This window comes from Accipiter gentilis, chromosome 2, assembly GCF_929443795.1.
Source record: "Accipiter gentilis chromosome 2, bAccGen1.1, whole genome shotgun sequence".
In the NCBI taxonomy this organism is placed as follows: domain Eukaryota; kingdom Metazoa; phylum Chordata; class Aves; order Accipitriformes; family Accipitridae; genus Astur; species Astur gentilis.
Genome location: NC_064881.1, coordinates 1110313 through 1136584, shown reverse-complemented (window position 1 = coordinate 1136584; position 26272 = coordinate 1110313). Strand labels below are relative to the sequence as shown.

At 35.9% G+C, this 26272-nt stretch overlaps 1 protein-coding gene across 7 annotated transcripts in view; it reads left to right on the top strand.

The window, feature by feature from the left end:
• The window catches only part of SMCHD1 (structural maintenance of chromosomes flexible hinge domain containing 1), a 106601-nt gene that overhangs the window by 30893 nt on the left and 49436 nt on the right, over positions 1-26272 (top strand). For all 7 annotated transcript variants that reach the window (XR_007508292.1, XR_007508291.1, XR_007508289.1 and 4 more), the window contains 18 exons: positions 1705-1798; positions 2058-2268; positions 3108-3228; positions 3330-3513; positions 4037-4234; positions 4366-4479; positions 4909-5015; positions 5291-5373; positions 5515-5628; positions 9427-9504; positions 9587-9706; positions 16213-16357; positions 16594-16690; positions 20334-20406; positions 22079-22218; positions 23239-23373; positions 24238-24465; positions 25178-25326. Coding sequence is in view for 3 of the 7 variants with exons in the window: in XM_049818413.1 (XP_049674370.1) it covers positions 1705-1798; positions 2058-2268; positions 3108-3228; positions 3330-3513; positions 4037-4234; positions 4366-4479; positions 4909-5015; positions 5291-5373; positions 5515-5628; positions 9427-9504; positions 9587-9706; positions 16213-16357; positions 16594-16690; positions 20334-20406; positions 22079-22218; positions 23239-23373; positions 24238-24465; positions 25178-25326 (2391 nt within the window). In the remaining 4 variants the exon portion in view is untranslated. The remainder of the gene's footprint in view (positions 1-1704; positions 1799-2057; positions 2269-3107; positions 3229-3329; positions 3514-4036; positions 4235-4365; positions 4480-4908; positions 5016-5290; positions 5374-5514; positions 5629-9426; positions 9505-9586; positions 9707-16212; positions 16358-16593; positions 16691-20333; positions 20407-22078; positions 22219-23238; positions 23374-24237; positions 24466-25177; positions 25327-26272) is intronic.

Sequence of the window (26272 nt, the reverse complement as noted above, 5' to 3'; positions counted from 1 at the left end):
AGGAAGACTGATATGTGATACTGTCCACTGAGTACTATAGTAGTGTCATCAGTGGCCCTGCAGAGTTTAGAGATGTGGAAGTCTGTGATACCAGTGAATCATGTGGACTTATCTGTTAAGAGGATGGATCTATCTGTGAATGTAAACTGAACTATGAAGCCATGGCCCAATTTTGAAATCTGGCAAACCATAGAACTTGATTTTAAGCAATAATTTTATTTTTGTCTTACCTGTAATCTAATAATAATAGATAATACTTAATATGAGGATTAGATAACACCTTATTATATGAAACATCATTCACTGTTGCAAGTAAAAACTTATGGCTGAAACCCTTTTTAACCTTGTGAAAACGTAGGGGTACATCTACATAAATTAGGTCCCTCATTAGCTTCTAGGTGCTCTTCTGGTGAATACCCAAACTTAGGTGTGTGTTAGTTCATTCCAGCTATCTCTTGAAGTGAAAGAACTGCCTCCATTTGAGATGAAACAGAGGTGCAATTATTCAAGTGTATGCCCTGTAGCTATTACAGTAAAACCAATCAGATTTACCTTCCCCGTACTACACAATCCTGTGTCACTATTTCAGCTGTAATGGCCTTTTTCCCCTCAAACACCCCCTCATACCATCCTGCCATGTCTTTTGCCACATGTGCATAATACCAGTTTCATTCTGCTCTAATGGGCTACAGCACAGCCCTCATTATTCTGGATGCTTTGAAGCAGAGTGAGGGGAGATGATCCCCAAAAATAATTATGTCTTAATGCCATGAGAGCACCTTTTGAGGTCTGGAGGAGATGCAGACAAAATGCTAAGCAGTTTGGACATACCAGTCTGGTCTAAACTCCTGAGCAATGAGACCATGAGGAGCTTTTGCTTGGGAACCAAGATTTCTCCTTGGGGTGCATTTAGTGCAGTAGATGGCAGAAGCAAAGATATTATAAACATTTGCAGGTGCATTTAACTTCCTTCATACATTCAGTCCCATTGACTTGCATAATCTCATTTTTCTGCAAACCACCACCCTGAGGTTTAAAGACTCAGTATCTGAAGTTGGAAGAATTAGCTAGCTTGTCGAAAAGTTGAAGTAAATGCGGTTAAATTCCTCAGTTTTCTCAAACTTCCTATCTCTAGGAAAATAATTAATCTATCTGATGGTGTGGATTTTTTGGACTTTCTTAAATGAGCACAAATGCCATTAGAAAATAATGTTTACGAATAGAAAAATTATTTCTAATATGCAGACCACATCCATGACTGCTGCATGTATTCAAATGAGGTATCTTTACTTTTTGGAAATAACTTAAGGATAGTGCTTGTGAAACACTTCTGTTACTATTGGATTATCAGTACAAAGCTGATATCAGAAACAATATGTGGGAAGTTTTTTGGCTCTAGATCCTTTTAATCTCCAGAGTGTAGTACAAATTACAGTAGTTTTATTAGTTTGCACTTTGTATTTTATCAAAAAATTGGTATTAGTATGATTGTGCATGAAGGAGAGTTGAAAAGAGTGAAAAAGAGTCACTCCCTTTAGTAAATCTTCTGTACCACATATACATGTTGTCGTGGAGTTGATTTATAACAATGCAATGAACCAGTTATATTTTTTAAAAAATACAAGTTTATCTAGATTTTTGAAAATTTTGAAATTTTAAAATTTCACTTTCTGAGATTTATTTTTCATTTAAAATGTGTTTCAGACATATCTATCACTATTACATCCATGGACCAAAAGGAAATGAAACTAATGCTGTAACAAAAGACATAAGCCCTTTCAACAACATCGACATTCAGGTAAGAAGTTTTATACTTACTAGTCAAAATTCTTTGAAGGCAGCATTTCATATTGTGCCTGTTTCTCTTTAATCATCCATTTTGAACTACAGCAGCATTTTAAGATATGTATGTAATTTAATTTTTAAAAAGTAATACTATTTATCATTGCAGCATAGGAACTAATTCATTTTGCTAACAGTTAAGATAAGTGTTACGAATGATAATTACTGTAGGGTTTTTTGCCTAAGGAAAATCAACTTTTTTCATTTTTTTGCAGATTTCAATGTTTGAAAAAGGAAAAGTACCAAAGATTGTCAATCTTAGGGAGATCAAAGATGACATGCAGACATTGTATATAAATACTGCAGCAGATAGCTTTGAGTTTAAGGCACATGTTGAAGGAGAAGGTATAGTGGAAGGCATCATCCGATATCATCCCTTCCTGTATGATAAAGAAACATACCCTGATGATCCATGTTTTCCATCAAGTAAGTGAAATGTTATGCATTTTATCAGTCCTTTACAGACAGTCTTACTACTCTAAATGTTTTAATGAAATAGAAACTAGAACAATTTAAATTGAAGTGTAAGTTGTTATCTAATTTGGGTTCTGGTGTAACAGAAAAGTTCATATCCTTTTAGATGAATGAACCCTGTGAGAAAATTGGCTGTTGTGGTAACTCATTAATGTAAACCAGTTCTTTGACATAACACCATCTGATTTCAAACTATAAACTCTAATGGAATGCAGTCTGATTGAAACATTTTGACATTCGTGACTGTTAGATCTTTGCTCCGAGAAAGTAATGAAACACGAGCAGTTTGATTCAAGAGATTTCTAACATCAGAATATCTCAGAGGACAACATGTAGTCTAAGTCCTTAATTTAAAATTTGTTTTATCCAGCCTTAATGAATTTTCAGATGCTGGGGTTTTAAAATAACTTGTGTTGGTGATTTTTGATTTTTTTTTGACAAAACAAATCTTAAGTTTAATTGTGACAAGATTTTCTGATATTAGAAGAACATCAGTTGTAACTAAGGGGGATAAGTAATATTTATTCAAATTTGAAATTTGCAAATTTGGTAATATTATTCAATCCCTGTTTAACTTTTTTTCCTTAGCTTTCCTTAGTTTTTCTGCTTGGTATTTCTTAAACAGAAAAAAAAATAATCCTAATATTATATATAACTAGCTTGAGATCATGTGTACTGCTACTGTGCCTAACTTAATAAGTATAGATAATCCTCAATTTAGACTGCTCTGGGTTTTGATGTTAGTTTTTTAAAGAAATGTATTCATGGAGACTGTCTTCTTTTTAATCAAGAATTAAATGATGATGATGATGATGAAGACTGCTTTATAGTAGAAAAGGGTGCCAGAGGAAAAAGGCCTATTTTTGAATGTTTTTGGAATGGAAGATTAATACCATACACAACTGTGGAAGAGTAAGTGGTAATCTGTTTCTACAATGTAAACCAGTCTCTTTCTATAATGTAAACCTCTCTTTATAAAAAAGGGGTTTAATGTCTTTCTCCTTTTGTTTAAGTTTTGAGTGGTGTGCTCCTCCAAAGAAGAGAGGATTGGCACCAATTGAATGCTACAACAGAATTTCTGGTGCATTATTTACCAATGATAAGTTCCAGGTCAGCACAAACAAACTCACTTTCATGGATCTGGAGCTGAAGCTAAAAGATAAGAATACTCTGTTCACAAGAATCTTCAACGGACAGGTGATCATTTTGTTCTGATAAGTATTTCTTCTTGGAAAAGTTTAATGCATATGATACAGAAACCTTTACTCACTGGACATTTGTTCATGTCATTGCATATTTACCCATTTCTGAAGAACTTTCACCTTGGACACCTTTTCAGGACTTTGTAGCAGACACTTCTCCCACTTTTAGTAGTAAAGTACTACTTCACCACTCTAAGTAGTAAAGCTGACTCTTTAAATCTGAAAAAATAAGAGTTAGTCTTTTTCCTTTTATTTTCTTAAACAATATCTAGTTGTTATATGACAGTTTTTGTGGAAAGACCCCCTTCATAAGAGGAATGTGGGTGCTGGGGGAAACACTTTCTCTGTCTTGAAGTATAGCTTTCCTAGAATTTTGTAGTGTTTCCAAGCTGAAGAATCCCTTTTTTTTTTTTGCGTACAATATCACTGTACTCTTATAATTGTTTATAATTCTGAAGTTGTCAGATTTAAATTTTGTAATATGTTAATAGTATGTATTTCTTTTGTAAACTCTATAGGAGCAGCGAATGAAAATTGACAGAGAATTTGCTTTGTGGCTCAAAGACTGCCATGAAAAATATGACAAACAGATAAAATTCACAGTCTTCAAAGGAATAACTACACGTACTGATTTACCGTCCAAAAGAATGCAGAGCCCTTGGACAGTGTATGCTGCAATAGAGTGGGATGGGAAAACATACAAAACTGGACAGCTGGTAAGTTAGTTGCTCACTGGTGTTGGGGTTTTGTTTGTTTGTTTTGTAATAAAACACTTGAATGCTATAAAAGGCAACTACTGTACATTTGATGTAGAAGCAATGTACTGACAATTGTCTTTGCTTTACAGGTGAAAACTGTTAAGACCCTTCCAATATTCTATGGAAGCATTGAGAAATTTTTTTTGTATGGAGACCATGATGGGGATATATTTGCCACTGGAGGAGAGGTTCAAATTGCTTTGGTAAGACAAACATAAAAAGAATTCACACACCTAGTATGCCTATGGAATCTTTAAACATAATCCCAGGTCAGACTTATTTAAATGACTTTCAAATAACTATTGAAAATTATGGTATTTTTCAACTGCTTAGTTACATTAGTTTTAATGTAAACATATTAAAATTATTATTCATGATCAATGATCTGATTTATTTAAATTTGCATATGAAATAGAGTATCACAGGTGGTATCAATAGTATGTTGTTCATCCATTCTTAACCCTTATGATTTCAGCAAATTTTAGAACAGTGTCTTGTGGAGTCACCACGCAGTATTTGTTAGCATATTGCATTATGTCTATGTCTACTTGTCCAGTCCCTTGATAGAGAGGTATTTCTTCTCTGACATATTATAATCTGGCTGTTTATAACTGCACTAAATTTTTTTTCAGGAACCTCAGGCATTGTATGCTGAAATGAAAACTGTTCCAATATCAAAACTTGACAGAACAGTGTCTGACAAAGCTGTTAAAAAATACATAGAGGATGAAATGGCAAGGTAAGCTCTAAATTGTAATTATTTACTTGTGCAGTTCCTAATAACAGTTTTAGTATTTCTTCAGGAACACAAAAATGTTCAGTTTTATTCCCAAATGGGAAAGCAGTCAGCTATTTCAGCAGAAACAAAAAAAACTAGAACTCTAAACCAAGAAGAAATAGTTGAGGTTTTGGGTTCCTTTCTACCAAAAAATAGCTTCATGTGTATTCTACTAAAGATAAATTACCCTGTTTTTTAACTCACAGGAAAACTGTTCATTCTTTCTTTTTCACTAGACTTCCTGACAAATTATCAGTAACATGGCCTGAAGGAGATGAGTTATTACCAAATGAAACAAGATTTGCTGGTACACCAATAGGTATATTTTATTCTTCCAAATACTAAAAAAGTAAAATATCAATTTAAAATTATATTATGCACTCTTGTTAAAAAAATAAGCATACAAAAATCTCCAATCACAGGTTATTTTAAATGTCCATAATTTTTCTTTTAAATACAGGAGCATTAAGAATAGAAATTTTGAATAAAAAAGGAGAAGCAATGCAAAAACTTCCAGGTACAAGCCATGGAGGTTCAAAGAAACTTCTTGTTGAACTCAAGGTTATTTTACATTGTAAGTATTTCAGTATATTTAAATGAGTCTTTATTATTTTGAAAATGCATAATGGATAATAAATTTCTTTGTATACATACATATAATACATACTAGCATTTTATAGATGGATGGATATAGCTTTTAATTTTAAGGACAGTATCCCATCAGAGCATGTAGTACTCCAAATCCACATTTCATGAAATGACAATTGCTTCAATCCCAAGGCTTAATGTCTTAATGCTATGTGTTTTCCATTTTATGGGTGCTTCACTTGGTATTCTTATATTGCATTTGTTGAAGAATTGCATTCTCTCCAAGGCAACTGAAATTACTTGGTTGTGTGTTGAATACAAAATTAGAACACTGAATTCTCTGAAAACTCCAATCCTGCACATGTCAAATATATTTGAAATTTTTAGGAACTTAAAATTTTGTTTGCCTTGTTTCTTTCCATATACAATAGGAAAATCTGATTCCTTTGTCTGATAAGTGTTGTAAAAATACCCTTCAGAAGCACTGAGGTTACTGTAGTGATACATGTCAAAGGAAACCAAATGGAAGTATCTTAGCTTCAGTTCAGTATTTGAATGTCACTTGTTGTATGGGGACTGTCTGCTGTGCATGTCCATTGTCCAAGGTAGTGTGCCAGGGCATGAAGAAGTTGGAACTGAAAAAATGTGTTCAGGTAATACAGATTATCAGACTATTTGCCAGCAGTCTGGGGGACAAATCAGTGTTTTGCAACCTTAATTAAGGTAGACCATCATGACATCAGGATGTATAAACCTGAAAGAGGCATGGTGTTTTGTCAGTGGTGTTGCTGGGGTTAAGTTTGCCCTTTGCCTCCTATCACTGAAACGTCTATCTTCAGACCTTTCGTGTCTTCTGACCACTTTGATTCATTGATGGAAATTTGTAATTATAACTGTTTTTACTGCTTCCTATCTTAACTTTTGTTTCTAGTCAATTTAGGCATCACTAGGATAATCCCACTGTTTTTCACCAGAACAATGAGTAAGTCCTGCAAGTGACAGTTTGAGCATGGCACACCTGTCAAACTAAAACCCCTAGTCTTTCTTAGAATATAAAGCTCTCATTTGTACTAAAGTGGTTACACCCATATGAAGGCCAACAGCAAACATCTTACAATGTGCAAAAAGTTTCTCTTCACTTTTGAGGAGCGGAATACCTGGCAAAATATACTGCAGACTGCTAAGAGTTGAGATGTTTCTCATAGCTCATCTGGTCTGTTACTGGGGAGCCTTATACAAAGTTCAATTCAAAATTAGGGTCTGAATTATGGTTGAGAGAATAAGAAAGTCAAGGGGTCCAGTGGAGATAAAAGCTGCCAAAGGAAAGGGTGGGATAGCAGGAGAACTAGACTGTGAGAAACTTCTTGTATGGGCCATGGCAGGAGCACCTTGTCCAAGGTTTGGACAAGGGAAGTGAGGGCTGGCAAGACAGCTGGGATATGAGAAATTTTTTATCTTGGGCTTGTAAGGTTTGGCCAAAGAATAAGGTTGGGGTTATGGGTTAGAGCTGAGAAAAAGAGAAAGCTGAAGAGTCTAGGTGGAGCAGGAACAGATATGGGCTACCAAATGAAAGAGTAGGATAAAGAGAAAGAGACTGCCTATGGAAAGTGTCTGCCAAAGGAGGCATGGACTGCCAGGGGTTTTTTTTGTTTGTTTTGCTTGTTTGGATGTGTTGGGTTTTTTCCTGGGCCACCAGCAGGTTGTTTCTCTAAGGCTCACTCTAAAATTTCATGTTAGGGTTGGTGGAAGGAGGCTGCCAAGACAGAGGGGGCTGCCAGGAAGCTGAGTTCTGGGAAGTTTGGTGGGTTTTTTTCAAAGTCATGCCTGCGTGATTCTTGTCTAAGGTGTGTCTGAGAAATAACCATTTCTATCGCAGAATATTATTTTTAAAGCACTTCTGATTACTCAATAAAATTGCAGGTACCTCTGTTAAAATACTCAAATAGGTGCTGTGGCAATCTGTGGCAATAGTGAGGCATCTTTTTACGTTTTTAAGCTCTTCAGCAAACTGTTTTCATCACCGAAGTATTTATTTTAGAACTTAGTTGACTGTTCCTCTGACCAAACAATTTTCTTGTCACTTCTCTCCTGTAAACCACAATGGGAGATGCTCTTCAGATGCGTGTCTCTCCCTCTCCCTCCCTACCCCCATTTAATTTCTTGTGCTGTTTGCAGTACACAGTTTGCACCAAGTGCAGTGTTCTGTATCTCGGTGATTGTAGGGAAACTGTTAAAATTCATAAATATGTTTGTGTGGAAGTGTCAAGAAAAGAACATGGTGGTTAGGAAGTCCCAATGGTGCTTTCTAGCAAAACAACAGAGGAGAGCTCATTAATCACTACTAATATGAAGTGTTTGAAGGGCTTTTCCTCTAGCAAAGGAAAAAATGGAGACATTCCAAAGACAGTTCTAAATCTTTGCACGTGGCTCCACTGAAATAACTTAGTCTGTTGTTCAAATAAAACATCAGGATGTTTTTTCATCACAGAGACTGCAACAGTAGCAGTGGACACACCTAATAACTTTCTTATGCAGAACTGCTCTTGGGATTGTCTCCTCTTTCAGAAGAGAACATCAGAACATAACAGCCCTCCCTTTAAAAGCCAGGGTTTTCTCATTTGTCCTCTTCCAAGATCCCATTTATTTTATTGTCATCTTTTGTGTATCACTATGCACAGAAGTATTAGACTTTCTTCACTTCCTATAGATAAATTTCCGCCTTAGATTATCTGTCTGTATTGGGGCAATACAAGAAGAAACGTGTATATCTTCCAGCTGTGCATCTTGCATAATACAGAGAGACTTTCAGTTTAACTTGGTGGCAATACGAAAACTGCACTCACTTGAGAAGTTCTGTTTTCTCAGTGTTAGTAACTACCGAGGGTAGAAAACTCTCCAGTATAGAAAACTGAATTAGCTCTTGCTACAGAATGCCATCAAAATTTATTTTAATAACCCAATGCTTCCAGTATTACACATTCAAAGAAATACGCCTAAGAATATTGGCAGCTGTTACTTTATCTCATGTATGCTACTTTATCTTGGTGCAAGAACAGGATCTAAAGCAGTTGTATTTAGCTATAGAACAATGTGTATTTTTACTGCATTTCTTTTTATTCTGTGTAGTCTTACTGCAGTCGCATTCTGTATTTATTCAAAATTATGTTTTGAAAAACAAATATATTAATGCCTCTTGAAGTTGCAAACAATAAACCTTATTCCTGGTTGCAAACAATAAACCTTAGGTTATAGTACCATTCACTTAAAAATTACCTCGAAGTTTCAGTGTATTTTCTTTTCGGATGTGTCTTAATGCTGCAGAAGTGTTTATAAAGACAGATACAATAATTTGGAGCAAACAAGGAATGACCTTTTTCCTCAGTTATATGTTCAGTCAACTGCACATTTTTATCATTTTTCCCATTTAAGCTAATTTGTTAGGGTCTGCCAAGTTCGATCAGTTGCCAGTGTGTGGAATGCACAGCCTACAAGTGTTCAGACTTTACGGGGAACATATAACCAAAGAGCTAATAAAATTCTATTTTACAAACCTGCTGCTTTCAGTTTAATGTGTCTGAGGCTAGCAATTTTTAATTAAAATAGGATTAGGTAGGGAATTAATTTTTTTAGCTGTGATCAACGTGATTAATTGTGAAGCTGAATTTATACTTATTAGATTTAGAAGTGATAGTAATGCTTAATAATGAGTGATAGTAATACCTGAAAAAAACTAAGATGTATGGTGTAAAATCTAAATACATGTAGCTAATTGTTTGTTTTTCAGCACCTACTGGGAATAAAGAAATAATTTCCCATATCAGTCAGCATGGAGGCAAATGGCCATACTGGTTTAAAAAAATGGGTAAGTTCACATATGCAGTATTTTCAGTTTATTTATAATTTTACTTTTTTTGCTTTCTAATTGTATTTGTATTTCTGTTTAGAAAATCTTCAGAAACTTGGGAACTACACCTTGAAACTGCAAGTAGTATTGAATGAAAGCAATGCAGACACTTATGCAGGAAGGCCTCTACCATCTAAAACATTTAAATTCACTATTATAGGTAAGAATTTCAGTCATGCCAATTTTCTTCTACTTTTAGTGTTTCTATTTGATTAATTGTATATCAAAATTATTCATGTTTTAGTTGAGAGGTAATTGTTAGCACTGAAAAGTAGCATTTGCATGTCAAATACAAAATATTTTCAGGAAAAAAAAAATTTGTCTAATAGGTTTTGATCTCACCTGTAATGTATTGGCTCTCCTATACAGTCAGGTTTACAAAAAAGTGAAGCGGTGGTGGAATCAAAAGCTTTTCTCTGATGTGAACTTTCCTAAATGTACTTGATAAAAATAAACCTCTTCTTAATTAGAATCACAATTTTTCCTGGTGCCATTGGCATAAATATTCTTTCATAAAACTAGTGTTCATTAGGCCAACTTTCATGTATAAACCACAGAAAGAAACTCATTCAAAAACAGGTTATGCATTTAAAATATGCATGTTGAGATCTAAGTCTCTTTTTTTTTTTTTTTTTTTTTTAATTAAAAGAAGTTTCCTATGCAAAACTAAACTCGCATTCAGTTATAATAGGTGTGTATCTTTGGATTAACCATCATAAAATACTTACTGGAATACCAGAATAGAAATAATGCTGTTAAATATGTCTGGTGTTACTCTGTCTTGCCATACACTCTGATGTGTATGTATTTGACCTAAAATAGATTTGACTGATCATATCTTCTAAAGAAAATTAACGGATTCTGATTTTAATGACACTGTTGAAGACCATAAGATGTACAGTGTAGGGTTACATCATGTTTCTGGTACAGCCTTGCTAGTCCTGTTTCTCTCATCCTCAAAGATGTTAATTTTATTTTCTGATTTATTTGTGTGCATTTATCTGTTAGTGGCTGGTTAGTTTTTGTTTTTCTGACTGAAGAAGTTTTATTTATTTTTGCTGAAAAGATTTCATTTCCAGGGAAAATAGTCATATATTTATGAAAAAGGGTAAAGCTATAGACTAGTTTGAAGTCGCTCTTTCTGTCCAGCAATATGAAACACAATTAATTTTTAAATTATAAAGGAATAATACGTTATCTGTAAATGAGACTTCATAGGATTTTAAAAAAATAATCTGTACTTTTCTGTACATCATAATTAATCTTAAAGAAAATCTGTATTTACTTGCTAAATTAGTTTGCAAAAATACATGCTAACTGTGGATTATACATCTCTTGCTCTGTCTTATCACCAAGACTCATCCTTTTATATGAGTGTGCTTGTATATAGTATTAAAAAAATTTATGTCCTACATACATTAAAAAAATAGATCTTCTCTTGGTCTCTGCTCTCAGTCTCCAGTTCAAAAGGAAAACTTTTGTTCAGCTGTGACTTTGCCTTTTTCTGAAGTGGCAAAAACCAAGCCGAAATTAAACTAGGAATGACAAGGGAGGAAGAGCATTATCAGCAGCCCTATTGAGGGAGTGATGGACATGGTTGATGAGCAAAGGGCCTGGAATGAAGTGACAGAAAAATCTCAAGATCAGAAAATCAACAAAATGGTACTGAAGTTAGCCCAGCTCTAGCATTTGCATGTATGCAAGGAAATGCCTACATGACACCATTACAGAGAAATCGCCAAAACCTTTCTGGGAAATCAGCATGCTTAGGTGCCTCTGTGAACTGCATGTACCCTAGTGCATGCATCATGGGGAATAAACATAAGTTAGTGTCCTGGTTTCAGCTGGGATAGAGTTAATTGTCTTCCTAGTAGCTGGTACAGTGCTGTGTTTTGAGTTCAGTATGAGAAGTATGTTGATAACACTGATGTTTTCAGTTGTTGCTCAGTAGTGTTTAGTCTAAAGTCAAGGATTTTTCAGCTTCTGATGCCCAGCCAGCAACAAAGCTGGAGGGGCACAAGAAGTTGGCACAGGACGCAGCCAGGGCACCTGACCCAAAGTGGCCAATGGGTTATTCCATACCATGGGACGTCCCATCTAGTATAGGAACTGGGAAGTGGGGGCGGGGGGAATCGCCGCTCAGGGACTAGCTGGGTGTCGGTCAGCAGGTGGTGAGCAATTGCCCTGCGCATCATTTGTACATTCCAATCCTTTCATTATTACTACTGTTGTCATTTTATTAGTGTTATCATTGTCATTATTAGTTTCTTCTTTTCTGTTCTATTAAACCGTTCTTATCTCAACCCACGAGTTTTACTTCTTTTTCCCGATTTTCTCCCCCATCCCACTGGGTGTGGGGGAGTGAGTGAGCGGCTGCGTGGTGCTTAGTTGCTGGCTGGGGTTCAACCATGACAGTTAGAGGCAGCAGGGCTATGATCTTGCTAGAATCATGGAGACATGGTGAGGTGGCTGACATAACTGGAAAGTTGCAATGGATACAGGCTTTTTAGGAAAGACAGACCAGAAAGATGAGGTGAAATTGCCCTTTATGTAAGACAACAGCTGGAATGCATGGAGCTTTGCCTGGAGATGGATGAAGAGCCAACTGAGATCTTATGAGTGAGGGTTAAAGAGCAAACCAATATGGATGACACTGTAGTGGGTGTCTGCTATAGGACATCTGACCAAGAATAACAAGTGGATGAGGCCTTCTACAGATAGCCAGAAGCAGCATCATGTTCACAGACCCTGGTCTTCGTGGGGGACTTCAACCACCCTAATATCTGCTGGAGAGACAACACAGCAGAGCATAAGCAATCCAGGATATTCTTGGAGTGCATCAATGACAACTTCCTGACTCAAGTGATAGAGGAACCAACAAGGAGAGGTACTCTGGTACTCACAAAGAGGGTTTCATTGGGGATGTGAAGGCTGAAGACAGACCATGAGATAGTAGAGTTCAGGATCATGAAAGGAAGGGGGGGCAAAAAGGAAGCTCACAACCCTGGACTTCAGGAGAGAAAAATTAGGCCTCTTTGAAGATCTGCCTGGTGGAGTTCCATGGGATAAGGCCCTAGACAGAAAGGGGGCCTAGGAAACCTGGTTAATATTCACAGATCACCTCCTCCAAGCTCAAGTCTAGTCCATCCCAATGAATAGGAAGTCAGGCAAAAATATGAGGAAGCCTGCATGGATGAACGAGGAGCTCCTGGCAAAACTCAACACAAAAAAGTAGTATATATAAGGTGGAAGTGGGGACAGATAACCTGGGAAGAATACAGAGACACTATCCAAGCATGCAGGGATGGGGTTAGGAAAGCCGGAGTCCAATTGCATTGAAACTGGAGCCCCTGGCGAGGGGTATCAAAGGCAACAAGATGGGCTTCTATAAATACATAGGTGACAAAAGGATGACTGGGGTAAACATGGGCCCTTTGTTGAATGAGGCAGGGGACACAGGACATGGAAAAGGTTGAGATACTGAACAGCTTCTTTCCCTCGATACTTACTATCAAGATGGACCTTCAGGAATCCCAGGCCCCAAAGACTGGTGGAAGGTCTGGAGCAAGGAAGATACCCTTAGTGGAAGACGATCAGGTCAGGGAATACCTAAGCAAACTAGTCATATGTAAGTCCATGGGCCATGATGGGGTGTGCACACATGAGGCAGAGCAAGCTGTCTTGATATCATTGTAAGGCCACTTTCAGTAACTGAATAATCATGGCAATTGGAAGAACTGCCTGATGATTGGAGGAAAGCAAATGTTACTCCTGTCTTCAAAAAGGGCAAGAAGGACTACCCACAGAACTACAGGCCAGTGACCTTTGTCTCAATCCCTGGGAAAGGTGATGGAGCAACTAATCCTGGAAACCATTTTCAGGCACATAAAGGACAAAATCATCAGTAGTTAGCATGGATTCACCTTCTATGATGAAATTACTAGCTTGGTAGATGAGGAGTGAGTAGTGGATGTTGACTACCTAGACTTCAGTAAGGCTTTCAGCACTGTCTCTCATAAGTCATAGAGAAACTGATGAAGTATGGACTGGCAGAACGACTGGTCTTGGAGAGTGATCAATGGCATGGTCTAGTTGGAGGCCAGTAACTAGTGGTTACCCCAGGGGTCAATAGGGTCAATACTGGTTCTGATCCTGTTTAATGTCTTCATTAATGATCTGGATGATGGGGCAGAGTGTAACTTCAGCAAGAGACATGGACATACTGGAGACAGTCCAGCAAAGGGCCATGAAGGTGATGAAAGGACTGGAGCATCTCTCATATCTAGGAGACATGGTGCTGCTCTGCCTGGATAAGAGAAGATTCATGGGGATCTTATCAGTGTCTATAAATACCTGACGGGATAGTGTAAAGAAGATGGAGCCAGGCTCTTTTCAGTGGTGCCCAGTAACAGGACCAGAGGCATGGGCACACACTGAAACACAGGAGGTCCCCTCTGAATATCGGAAACACTTTTTCACTGTGAGGGTGACCAAGCACTGGCACAAGTTGCCTGAGCACTGGCACAGATTGCCCAAGAAGTTGGGGAGTCTCCATTCTTGGGGATATTCAAAAGCTTTCTGGACATGGTCCTGGGCAACTGGCTCTAGGTGGCCCTGCTTGAAGCAAGGGCATTGGATAAGATGACTTGCAGAGAACCCTTCCCACTCCAACCATTCTGTGAGCTTTATCTACAAGGGAGATGGAGAGTGGGGAAGACAAAAAAATAGTACTTCATTTGCATTGAATATTGAAATGGATATTTTCATCACAAGTTTAGGAGGTAGAGCTAACATCTGTTTCCAGAAGATCAAGAAAAAATAGATGCTTTCAGTAGTCTCCTATTTTTTCCGCAAAACTAGAGGCTTTGAATGCAAACCCTTTAGGAAGAAAAGAGTTCTTTGTAGCATATTCTTCTAAAACTTTCTGCAAAAGTATTACTGGCAGTATAGAAAGTGGTATTCTTGTATGATAATACAGAAAAATGTTTGGCATTACTTGAAAGGAGTAATTATTTAAACATATGTCTGAAAACCTAACACTGAAGTCTCAAGGTACTTCTGTGAAGTTCCAAGAAAAGAAAAAAAAAATCTATCTCTCTTCCTCTGAACAAATACATAAATGAACCGTGTCTGTTCCTTCTTTATCTCTATCAAAGCAAAAAGAGAATCTTAAAAGTTGCATTCTCTATTTTAAAAATTATTTTTTGGTAGTACTGTGGCTTTCCCCAGCATGGCAGCTTTCAATTAAAGGTACCTTTGGCCATAACAATTGAAATGGACAGATCTGCTTGGAAAGGAATACACACTCTAAAAATCTAATGAACTAATAGTTTGGTACTTTTAACACAAGGGGTACCAAAGCAACTCTTGCTATCTGTTGCTGCTTTTTTTATCTAGTCAGAAGATATTTTGACATTTTTAATATCTTCAGTGTTGAAAAGTCTTTATTTTTGCAATGTTTTGTGTTGTCTCAGAGGCAGCCATAAATCCTTACACTCATTATTCCAAAATATTGATATTTGTGTGACCTTTTATGTATATAGATTCTAAAAATCCAGAAAAGAACAATTAATCTAAACTGAAATCAGCAGCCTTTTTGTCTGAGAAACAAATTATTTTATTTCTCTAACAGCAGGTTGTTGCTCAGTGTTTACAGTTCTTCTTGCTAAGCTAAAAAATCATCATAAGTGCCGGTTAAAACTGAACTTCCTAAGTCAATCTGTAAGTTTTCTGGTTTTAGTTCAGACATGTTCTTTTGGTAGTTATTCACTTTGACAGCGCAGAAGTTCTTCTACTGTTATTTTGTCAAATCATTTCACAGTTTTATAATTCACTTGTAAATAAAATTGTAAACAGTGTAAGGTTGAGGTCTTGTTGTTGTTGTTGTAACCAATAATAATTTTGGCCAGTGCAAGGTAACATTTTCTCTCACCCCATGATTTTCACATCTCTTGTGCAAAAGCAGCTCCCTGATAATGACACCTGTAGGTAGTGAAAGTAGTTCTTAACTTGAGTCCAAAATAACTTGATAGGATATTTATCTATCATTTAGCTCAGTACTGTATTGCTTCTTTTCTCAAAGGCCACTTGGCCAAGACAGTTTTATTCCACAAAATGTTACTCTGTTATGCAAGGTGCCATTTGTACTGCTCTGTTTGGTCTCATTTTTTAGTGCCTAATTGGAGGCAGTCTAATGGGGCCAGATTTCACAGAAAGGATGCACTCAGGTTTCTTTTTCAAATACTCATCATTACTCATCTTTATCTCTCAAATTTGGGATAGCTGTAGAACAAAAATGGTATTTTGCATGAATGATTTTATTTTAACAGAACTAAAGCAACTAAATGTTTAAGAAAAGCTGTCTACAAGGAACTTACCCACTTTCAGGTGCTGTATTGATACTCTAAGTACTTTGGAAGTTTGGGCTGTCCTGTTATCTTTCTTATACTGTAGTCTACTGCTATTAGGTTTTAACTATTGTTTTTATGTTAGTGTAAGTTAAAAAAAGGGGATCAACCAATAAACTGTGATTTTGGTTACAACAGTATTCTGAACAGCCTATTTACTTCAAGGCTGAAAACCACTTGACTTAATTGCAGCTTCAACTAAGAAAAAGCCAATGAACATGCATATTCCTTCTAAAAATATGTTATTCTTTTCTCTTAGAGGGCAAACCAGAGAAATTTTCAGTTGGTCTTTTGGAGCTTCCTTTTCGGGTTGGAGTACCTTTTAATATTCCTTTGGAATTGCAGGATGAATTTGGTCATGCAACACAGCTGACAACTGCCATGAAACCAATTCTTGAAGCTAGGTAATTCAACCATCTCAATTTTTATTTTTTTAAAATTTTTTTTTGTCCTTTCTTCATGTGACATTAATATAGTAAATCTTTGGGGTTTGTCTGAGTGATATACTGGATACTTTTCACATTATTTGACTGGCATTTTTGCTTTTATTTCCATAAGAATATCTGAAAGTGTCTTGTATATCAAAACACAGTGTTTATTTTTAAATTGATTCTGGTTTGTTTTCTGTGTATTTTTCTAGTGGTTTGTCATTGCAGTATGGAGAAGTAACTGCAGGAACAAAGTGCATCATTAAGGGTGTCACTGCTAAAGGCTGTATAAATAGTTGCCAGGGCAAGGTAGGCTAATGAATTTAAACTTGAAGTAACATATTTAAAAAAAAAAAACACAGACCAAATCATTTTTGTGTAAAATACAACACATAGTGTTATCTAAGTTTGGTCTACACTAATGACTACAGGTATTTCTTGGGATATTTTCAAATGATCTCTTACGGTTCTACCTGGAGCAATTTGTCTTTCCCACAGCTGCATTCTGTTAGTGGATGGGACTGGAGCTGGAGGGGCTGAGCAACACATGAGTGTGTGGTAGAGTATACTTAGCGTGCTAAATCAGCTGTCTTAGTTTAAACTTGTGCTGAAATTGGTTTAAGCCAAATCATCCTGGTGACTTTTGCACTGAAATAGCATAGGGAGCACTCAAATCTTTCATTCTTGTAATTGAGATAAGTGGTAATAGTTAATATGAGCCACAACTACTCGAGCTTCTCTAGACATTTGCAAAATGCTGTTTCCACTTCTGTAGCAAATACATGTCATTCAAATCCAACCTGTTACTGATGGATTCTCAGCACCTAGTCAAGCTGCTAATTTACTGTAAAAACAAAAACATATGTTACATGCTAAAAAGATTTCTTTCATAAAAGAGATCTTAATGCTTCTGATAAATATAAATTTGAAGATTGAAAAAAAAATTAAAATCATGTAGATGGCATATTTACACAGTGTTCTACCCAGGTCCTAATAATGTCATTTAGTCTTGCAATCTAAGTAAAGACAAAGTTAGGAACTGAGGTAGCTGAAGATACCTCATTATACTGTTAATATTGTTGTTTAGAAAAAAGCAAATAATTTTGCTGGTGGAAAGACAGAGGATAGAGGTGGATTATGGGAAATAAAGTGTGTAGGAGCAGAAGTGCCAGGCTGTGGCAAGACATAAATTTGGTGAGGGGCTAGACCAAAAGTCATTTAAGGAACTTGCAGTACAGAAATAATACCATACCATAATAATGGAAAAGAAGGGCTGTTATTTTCTCACGTTGCTTAATTGCATAAAATGTTGGAGGCAATAAAGGAAATGGCACTGAAAGTAGTGGTTCTAATCTATATGAAAAAAGGATTGTTTAAGGTGGTAAGAAAAACAATGGCAAAAAGCAGGATGGTGGGACAACAGACTAAAACCAACAGATAATCTTAAAACATAAATACAGTATAATTTTGAGTGCTTAAATTAAAATAAGCAGAGAAGAACATATGAGAAATTTTCAGTATTTTAAAAGTTAATTTTGAAATGGTAGCAGAACAGCTGAAATATCTCTGAGAAACAGCTAGTAATAGGATTCTGGAAAGAATTTAGAAAGAGAAAGTGAAAGAAGAAAAAGAAAGAAATGGAGAGCATGGAAAAAATTAAAGTTAGTGTTTTTCAGAGAAAGGAGTAAGGAAAAAAACGTTGAAGGAATAATCATGCCAAATGGAGAGGAGAAACTTGATTGAGATAGGAAATACAGAATATAACAGTTGCCAATGAAGGAACCATTGATAGAGAAGAAAGAGAAAGCAGACTTCATTTACTTCTGTAGTCATTGATTTAATTCCACCCAAACCAGTCAAGATAGAAGGAAGTATATTTTGATCGTGGGTGGAATCAAAGAGAAAATTTTAAGATAAGTATGTAAGCATTATCAAGAAGACTGCTGCCTTATAGGATTTTGAATACAGTCAGGAGAAGGCTGAAAAAGGAAGTTTAAAAAAGGAAAATAATATTTCTTTATTCTTCTTTTTATTTTAAAAAGTACTGCAGTATACGTAGAAACAGACTTGAAAGCAAAAGGAAAGTAGATAAAGGGATCATGAAGGATAAGGGAAAATACTTCCCTAGAGGATGCAGATGTTGAAAGATTAAAAGGAATGAAGTTAAAGATGTAAACTGGTTAATTAGAGGCAGAAAATAGTGCAGTATTAAGAAGAGAGTATTATGTAAAAAATTAGTATTGCAGAAAAGGGGTTGAAACTAAAAAAGGAGGAGCACAGGAGTGTCTAGTGCATGAATACAAAGCTTGAGTGAATGAACTACTGAAGAATTCAACTTACTAACATTAAACAGCAGCTATCAGCTATAGTGGTTTCCTGTGGTTTTATTTCCTACCTTATTTTTCCCTCATCTCTCCTCCACCCTTTTTTTTTTTCCTAGTCCCCCAACATGAAACTTTTCAGTATATTCCCATTTTCTTGTGATTCACCATTTGGTTTAATGGAGCTCTAGCTGATATGTGCTGCTTCGCTTGCAGGCAGACCAGTGTGGTTGGCTTGCTAGTCAGAGCTGGAGAGTTTTCATGCACCTCTGTGGCCAGCCATCAGCTGGGGAGCTCATGAGTTTCATGTGGCTGCAGTTGTGATGCATCTGGCCCAGGCCTTGTTGCACTTTCTGCTTCTCTTACCCAGCAAACAAAACTGTGTTGAGCTCTGGGCCCTTCACTACAGGAAAGACACTGAGGTGCTGGAGCGTGTCCAGAGAAGGGCAACCAAGTTGGTGAGGGGCCTGGAGCACAAGTCTTATGAGGAGTGGCTGAGGGAGCTGGGGCAGTTTAGTCTGGAGAAGAGGAGGCTGAGGGGAGACCTTATCGCTCTCTACAACTACCTGAAGGGGGGTTGTAGCAAGGTGGGGGTCAGTCTCTTCCCCCAAGTAATAAGCGATAGAACAAAGGGAAATGGTCTCAAGTTGCACCAGGGGAGGTTTATATTGGATATTAGGAAAAATTTCTTTACTGAAAGGGTTGTCAGGCATTGGAACAGGCTATCCACGGAAGTGGTTGAGTCATCATCCCTGGAGGTGTTCAAAAAACGCGTAGATGTGGCACTTCAGGACATGGTTTAGTGGGCATGGTGGTGTTGCGTTGACAGTTGGACTTGATGATCTTGAAGGTCTTTTCCAACCTAAACGATTCTATGATTCAAACCGAAAGAATTACCTGATTGTTTTCATCTAGTCTACAAGGTGTTAATGTTGTGCATACCCTGTCAGGCATGGGAAGGGCATAAGCCAGGATTATGAAACTAAACCTTTCCAGAGGCAGCATTTCTGAAAGTGTAAAAATGACAATTCATGAATTGCAACTAAATACTTTCAAATATCAAACATATAAAATATGAAATTCACGTATCTGCAGTGCAACTAGTTTTTTAAAGTTGAAGCTTTTCAGATTATTTATTAGAATGCTTCATTCTCTGATTTTAATGTGAAAATCAGTTTTAGCAATGCAGTTCTACAGCAACTGTTTTTCTTATGACCTTATTCAAAGATGAGATGTATAGTAATTGTGCTGCCTTGCTTCAGGCAATTAGCTAAGGAATAATGAACACAGAACTTGCAGGCTCTTTCTTTAAAACTACTTTTTTTGAACTGATATATTTTTTCCCCAACTAAAACAGCCCCTAAGCAGAAAACCACAAGTTATGATAGCTGCTTTTAATGTTTTCAGAACCATGTACTTTAACATGCAAATCCTAGATTGAACATCTCTGGAAATAGTAACATGAAAAATACAGATACTAGTACAGGAAAAAAATCTTGATTTATGTAGTAGTGCAAGAAAATTTGGATGGACTTCTGAAATTTACATATATATGAATTGACATGACTATGTGAGATAATTTATGATCTGGATTTGTTTAAGGCTAATATTTAAAATACTCTTTTCATTAGAACTTTAACCTGAAAGTTACTCTTCCTGGTTTGAAAGAAGACACACAAATCTTTAAAATAAGATTGCAGCCTGGTAAGTATCCTTAAAATATTTGGTGAATTTCTGTTGAACTTTATTCTGACACTATTAATGAAATGCTTCTTCTCCCAAGAAGGTAAAATATTTAGTGAGGCATAAAAAAGGATATTCTAGCTCATCCAAGGGATGACTGAAAATAAATAAAGCTAAGGGCATATCATTCTTGGCAGGAATAACATCAAACTCACAGCCCAATCATGCCTGTTATTATAGCAGCTGGAATTTGTCTGCTTACTTGAGACTGATTTTTCACTTCTTTATTTAAAATCTTTTTCTAGCCTAGCACCATTGAATGAATGAATAGATTTATCTTGGTTTTCTTCAGCATTAAGCCCTTTAACCTGTACTGATCTGCATTGACTTGTTTTCCCTGGAGAAAACATCTTGTGAATGAATAAGTGCTCATTTAGGTTCTTACCCCAGCAAAGTGGGGGATGCTTTGGCAGTTGGGATTTTGTCTGAAATTTTTAGTGTTTCATGTTGCCTTTTTCATAACACAAGAGAGGAATATAGAAGTCTGTAAGTCCACTGCCCTTACCAGAATTTTAAGTTTTGTTGGATGTCTTGATATTGAGGATTCCATTGTATTATACTTGTTATTGCTTGTTACCTGGGATTTTCTGGATTTGGGACATAAGGTATAGTTTGAAGGCTGATTTTTGGCCTCCCAGGTTACCAAACTTTGGGCTTTCCCATCTCATTTTTTGCAGAGAAATTGTGTACTTCAAGCTTTGTTAGGCCAACAATGCACAGTTTCTTTCATTGTTCTTTATCTTTTGGGGCGTTAAGGCTTCATGTAGAAAATGGAGTGGAATGATCTGACCTGAGACAGATTGTATTGTATTGCTTAGTTATTTACCTTGGACTGAAGTCAACTTCATCCTTCATTAGAATCTTTTGCTTTTGGCAGTGTAGGGATGCTTCACTACCTTTCTTCTCATTGGACTTATCCTTGGCTTTTAAAGCTGTTTTTTGAAGAAGGAGTGAATAAAAGCTATTTCAGTCTTTCCTTCCTGTTCTTCAACCAGTGAGTTTGAAATGGAAGTTTTAATGAATGATGCATAAAGGCTGTTTCTGAAAAATGGCCTTCTTTGTTCCTTCTATTACTTCCTTCTCTTTTTTAAAACTCATAAAATAATTATATGTTCCAGGGGGTAGACTTATTTGAATAGCACTTCACTATCCAAGTAATGCCATTAAAATTTTCTTTTGCTTTTCCCTGCATGCGAGTTGTAGCTGTGGTGATTTTGGCAGTTAAACTGCTGCACATTATGATTGATCAGATATCTCAACATTAATATCTTTGGTTTTAACATATCAGGAGAAAGCTCCAAGTTTCTTTTTGATGAATGAGAATCTGTATAGTATGTAAATAGCACTATATCATGTGTTTAGACCTTGTATATGCTGAAGTTTATCATGTTTATCTAAGTATTCCTCATTGAATTCATTCAAAAGACCGGCAGGTGGTATGTATTGAAGGACACAAAGCGTCTAGAACTTATTAGCGTAAACCAATACACTTGAATTGGTCTAAATGGTTTGTTACCACAAATAACTTGGTAGCTTAGCTTTAAAAACTTTTTGAGTTAGCAAAAATTGAAATCCAGTGTCTCACAAGTTACCTAAAATATAACCACTGTTCTGCAATTGTGCATTTTTACAGGCCCTCCTCATCAATTGAAAGTAAAACCAGATTCTGAAATTCTAAAGATTGAAAATGGTACAGCTTTCCCCTTTCAGGTTGAAGTACTGGATGAATCAGGAAATATAACAGCACAGCCAAAGTTGATAGTTCATTGTAAGGTAAGCTGCATTTCATTATGTGTCATAAGGATTTTGATACTTGCTTTTTAAAGGGCTGGGAAAAGAGGCTATTTTGGCATCTAGATAGAATTTATTATCTTTAATAATGCTTTTGAAGTTTCTGTAGCTTGGTGACCATAACTGTGACTCTCTTGCCTCATCTATTATGAGTCATTCAGTAAGTTTCAGAATCAGAGGAACCTGGCCTTAGAAATGGAAGAAAAAATTATGTGAGGATATATAGCTACAATTTTAAGGTATTTTAGGTCATGGTTGCCATATACAGTGCTAAAATTTGTTCAGGAAAAAAACTTCATACAGCTTTTGATTTGTTTTTAAAGATGAAAATGCAAGTCTAGTGCCTAAAAATAATACTAGATAAGACTATTATCATAAGCATTTATCTAAGTTCAGAAGGGAATACAGGCGTTACTGTGGCTTTTAGAAGGAAAAAACTTTTACCCTTTTGGACCTATTTTTTATTAACTCAAGAAAGTGACTTTTCCAGTTCTAGTGAAATCAGTCTTCCAGCAAGAACAGATAGACAAATAAAAATATTTTTCCCACTGCAAAAAAGTCTGCATTCCGTTTACACTTCATATTTGTACATTCTTTTTCTGTAGACTAGGTCTGCAGTAGTATGATGACATGTTGATCTCGGTATTTAAATTCTGTTTAATGTGTGATTTTTAGAAAATTAATAAAAAGGAGGTTTATTTAACAACATAGTTGAATTTATTGCCATAATGGCAAAAGAGACTAGTGTTTATGTGTTAATACAAAACAGTTGAATAGACAGTAAATATTACTTCTATAACTTCTTCCTTTCTCCCACACATCTCTTATAACCTGTGAAAAAATATAGGTGTTGATCTTGCAAGCTTCTGGAAAACTGAAATCTTATCAAATTTATCTGTAAATAATCCTATATATGTTTGGACTTGTACAAATAATCTTTTCTGGAATAATCCTAGTAGTTCTGTAGAAGAAACCTGAAGTTTAATTTTATATTTTAAATAGTTTATAGGTGCTTCAAACCTTCCTGTGTATTCTGTGGACTGCAGTAATGCAGGAACAAACATTTTAACTGGTCCAGTTATACATGTACAGAATATCAAGAAAGACCAGTTGCTGAAAGCAAGGATTGAAATACTTGTAAGTATTGATTTGGATGTTTGGATGAACAAAAGATTGAAAACAGTTTATTGTACTGTCTTGATAGTGTATTGAAGTCTTTTATGTATCAAGTTAACTCCCAAAAGTTACTGTTTTAGATACCATAAGCCTGATAATCAGGTGGCTGCCCTTTTTCCTCTCTGGGAAATCATAAAAAGGCAAAGAATTTTTTTCTACCTTTTCTTCACATCTTAATCTTTATTTCTGAAATCCCTAAAGTGTTTCAGAAATATGCATTATTTATGGGATTTTTCTTCCCCTTTGTAGTCCCTGGATCCTTCTGACAAATTGCCTTCATTGCATAAACATTTAGAGCCAGAATAGACATGGCAAAATGGTCCCCAAAACTTTACTAAAGAAGGATATATTTTTTCAAAGGTTAAAGATCAATAGCGTTTGGTAGCATTTCAGTCTTAAAGCTCTTGAAATTTGAATTTTTTTAATGCTGTTGAACTTTCCAGTTCTCTGGTAGTCAGGAGAGCCACACTGCTGGAGAAAATAAGACCTGTGGTGTTTTACAGTAAAAAATGTGTAAACAGACACTAAAATGGCAAGATGACCACTATGAAAGGATATTTATGATTACTTTTAAGAAGTATTTTGTAAATTGTATAACATAGTACTTTTGGAATAGAAAATGTTTTCTAAATAGCTAGCATCAGTTCTAGTATCTGTTAAAAGTTGTAAGTATTCTGGCATATCCTTTTGATTTACTTTTGACAAGTCAAGCTGATTACCTGGTCACACCTGGTAATCCTGAGGAAGTGCCATAGGCTATTATGGAGTGATATTTATGCATATAGGTACATCTAAAATCTTTTTTTTTTTTCCCCCCATGTATAGAGTTGTAAAGATGTGCCACCAGTGGAAAAGATTATTAAACTTCTTCCTAGCAGTCATGTTGCAAGACTACAGATCTTAAGTATGGATGGACAAAAAGCTATTCAAATTAAACATCAGGATGAAATTAATTGGGTTGCTGGCGATGTCATGCACAACCTTATATTTCAGATGTATGATGAAGGAGAAAGGGAGGTACACATAACTCCAGCTATGGCAGAAAAAATCAAGGCAAGTTCTTTTGAGTAAACAGCAGCATAATATGGGGGAGAGATACAATTCTGATCCTCTAAAATCCATAGACATCAGACTATGAAATAATATTCATCAAGACTGTATTATTAAAATGGGTACTTCACTCTCTGCTTAATAAATTTTTAAAAATAATTTTATTAAAATTGTGTCCTCAATGAGATAAAGACATTTAATGAAATGTTAAGTAAAGCTTCAGGGTAGTGTTATGAAAAGCAGGTTAGTAATTTCCAGTGCTTCTCCTAAACACAATAAAATAATTCCAGCATAGTTATGATTCTTCAGATACAGGGTTTTCCCAACATTTAGGAACCTTGAATAGGCATGTTCCTTCATGAGGATTTGCTTACCTATCTTATCGCTTTGTCTGTGTACATATGTGGAGCATATGGTAGAGCTTCACCAAATATGTGACACTTTTTTGGGGTGAGATTTTTCAGAATCATATTTTGCCTAACTCAAGATAAGTAAGGAAAACAATGTATATTTTGTTTTGTTTGGGGTTTTTTTAGAGTAATTTTCTGTATTTGGGAAGATAGCGTTGTTTACTATTGGGAAATGCACAGGCTTTCCATTGAAAGCTTCTATTGCCTGTATGTTACTTCAGCATATTTAGAATGACCACAGATTTATTATGTAGCTAGTCATTAATAATTTAGCTTTTGATTAATTTAAGAAATTTTAATTTTAGGTTAACTGGACACCTAGAATTAACAGAGAACAGCTGATTCAGGGATTATTACCTGATGTAAAAGTACCAACATCAGTAAAAGATGTTCGTTACTGTCTAATTACTTATCTTGATGACCATGTGTCTTTGGAGAGTGCGTTCACAGTCAGGTTTGTTCATGTGAAAATTTTTTTTTATGAATTATATTGTTGGCAAAGGATTGTAGATCTGTGCTTTGGGGCAAAAAAATCTTTCTGCAGAAGCTGAAATAATGAAACAGTTGGCAAATTAACAGGGGAATGTAGGTTTGGTTGGGGGGGGGGGGGGGGCAGTATGCAAACTGTTTACAGATGAGTACATTACCTATGTGAAAGACTCCATCATGATCTGTTTGTATCCAGTCCTATAATCACTTCTGTGAGTGTACATACGCTGAAGAAGATTATTGCTATCTTTGAAAACTTTCAGTAAACTTTAGCTTATAGAATAACTAGTTTTACTGAAGAGTCAGGTCACTGTTTACCAAAGAGATATATAACTATGAAGTTAATTTTTACCTTTACAGAGGTTATTACTTTGAAGCTAAAGATAGTATTTATCTAGCCAAATGCTGGATGCTTGCATCTGGTATCTCAGTCAAAAGTGACAGGCTGTAAATTGAACTTTAAAATTGCCTGTTTATCACTTTTAGTGAGTCTTGGCATTAGCTCTACTTATTATATCTTTGTAAAGTTTGTTAAGATGAATCTGATTCTAAATTACTTTAGTGTTTCATGTGTTCTTGATAGGTTAATCTTAAGTAACTAGTTTATAGCACACTGATGCAGTAAATTTGCAGCAATTGGACATTTCACCGATCTGCAGTACAAAAAAAACCCCTACATGACTAAGCAGTAAGATGCTTTAAAATATTGGGACCATAGAGCTTGTAAAAAGCTGTCTATAATGCAGCACTGTCGGAGACAGAAAAATTTTGAGTTATGTTGTATTTTCTGTTTTGAGAAGAGCAGAAAAGCAGACTGAATTGGTACCTGTCTTCTTGAAAGGAAGGTAGAACGGTGGATTGATTTATTGAATATTTTTAATACATTTTTGCTTGTCGTTGAAAAACAGTCT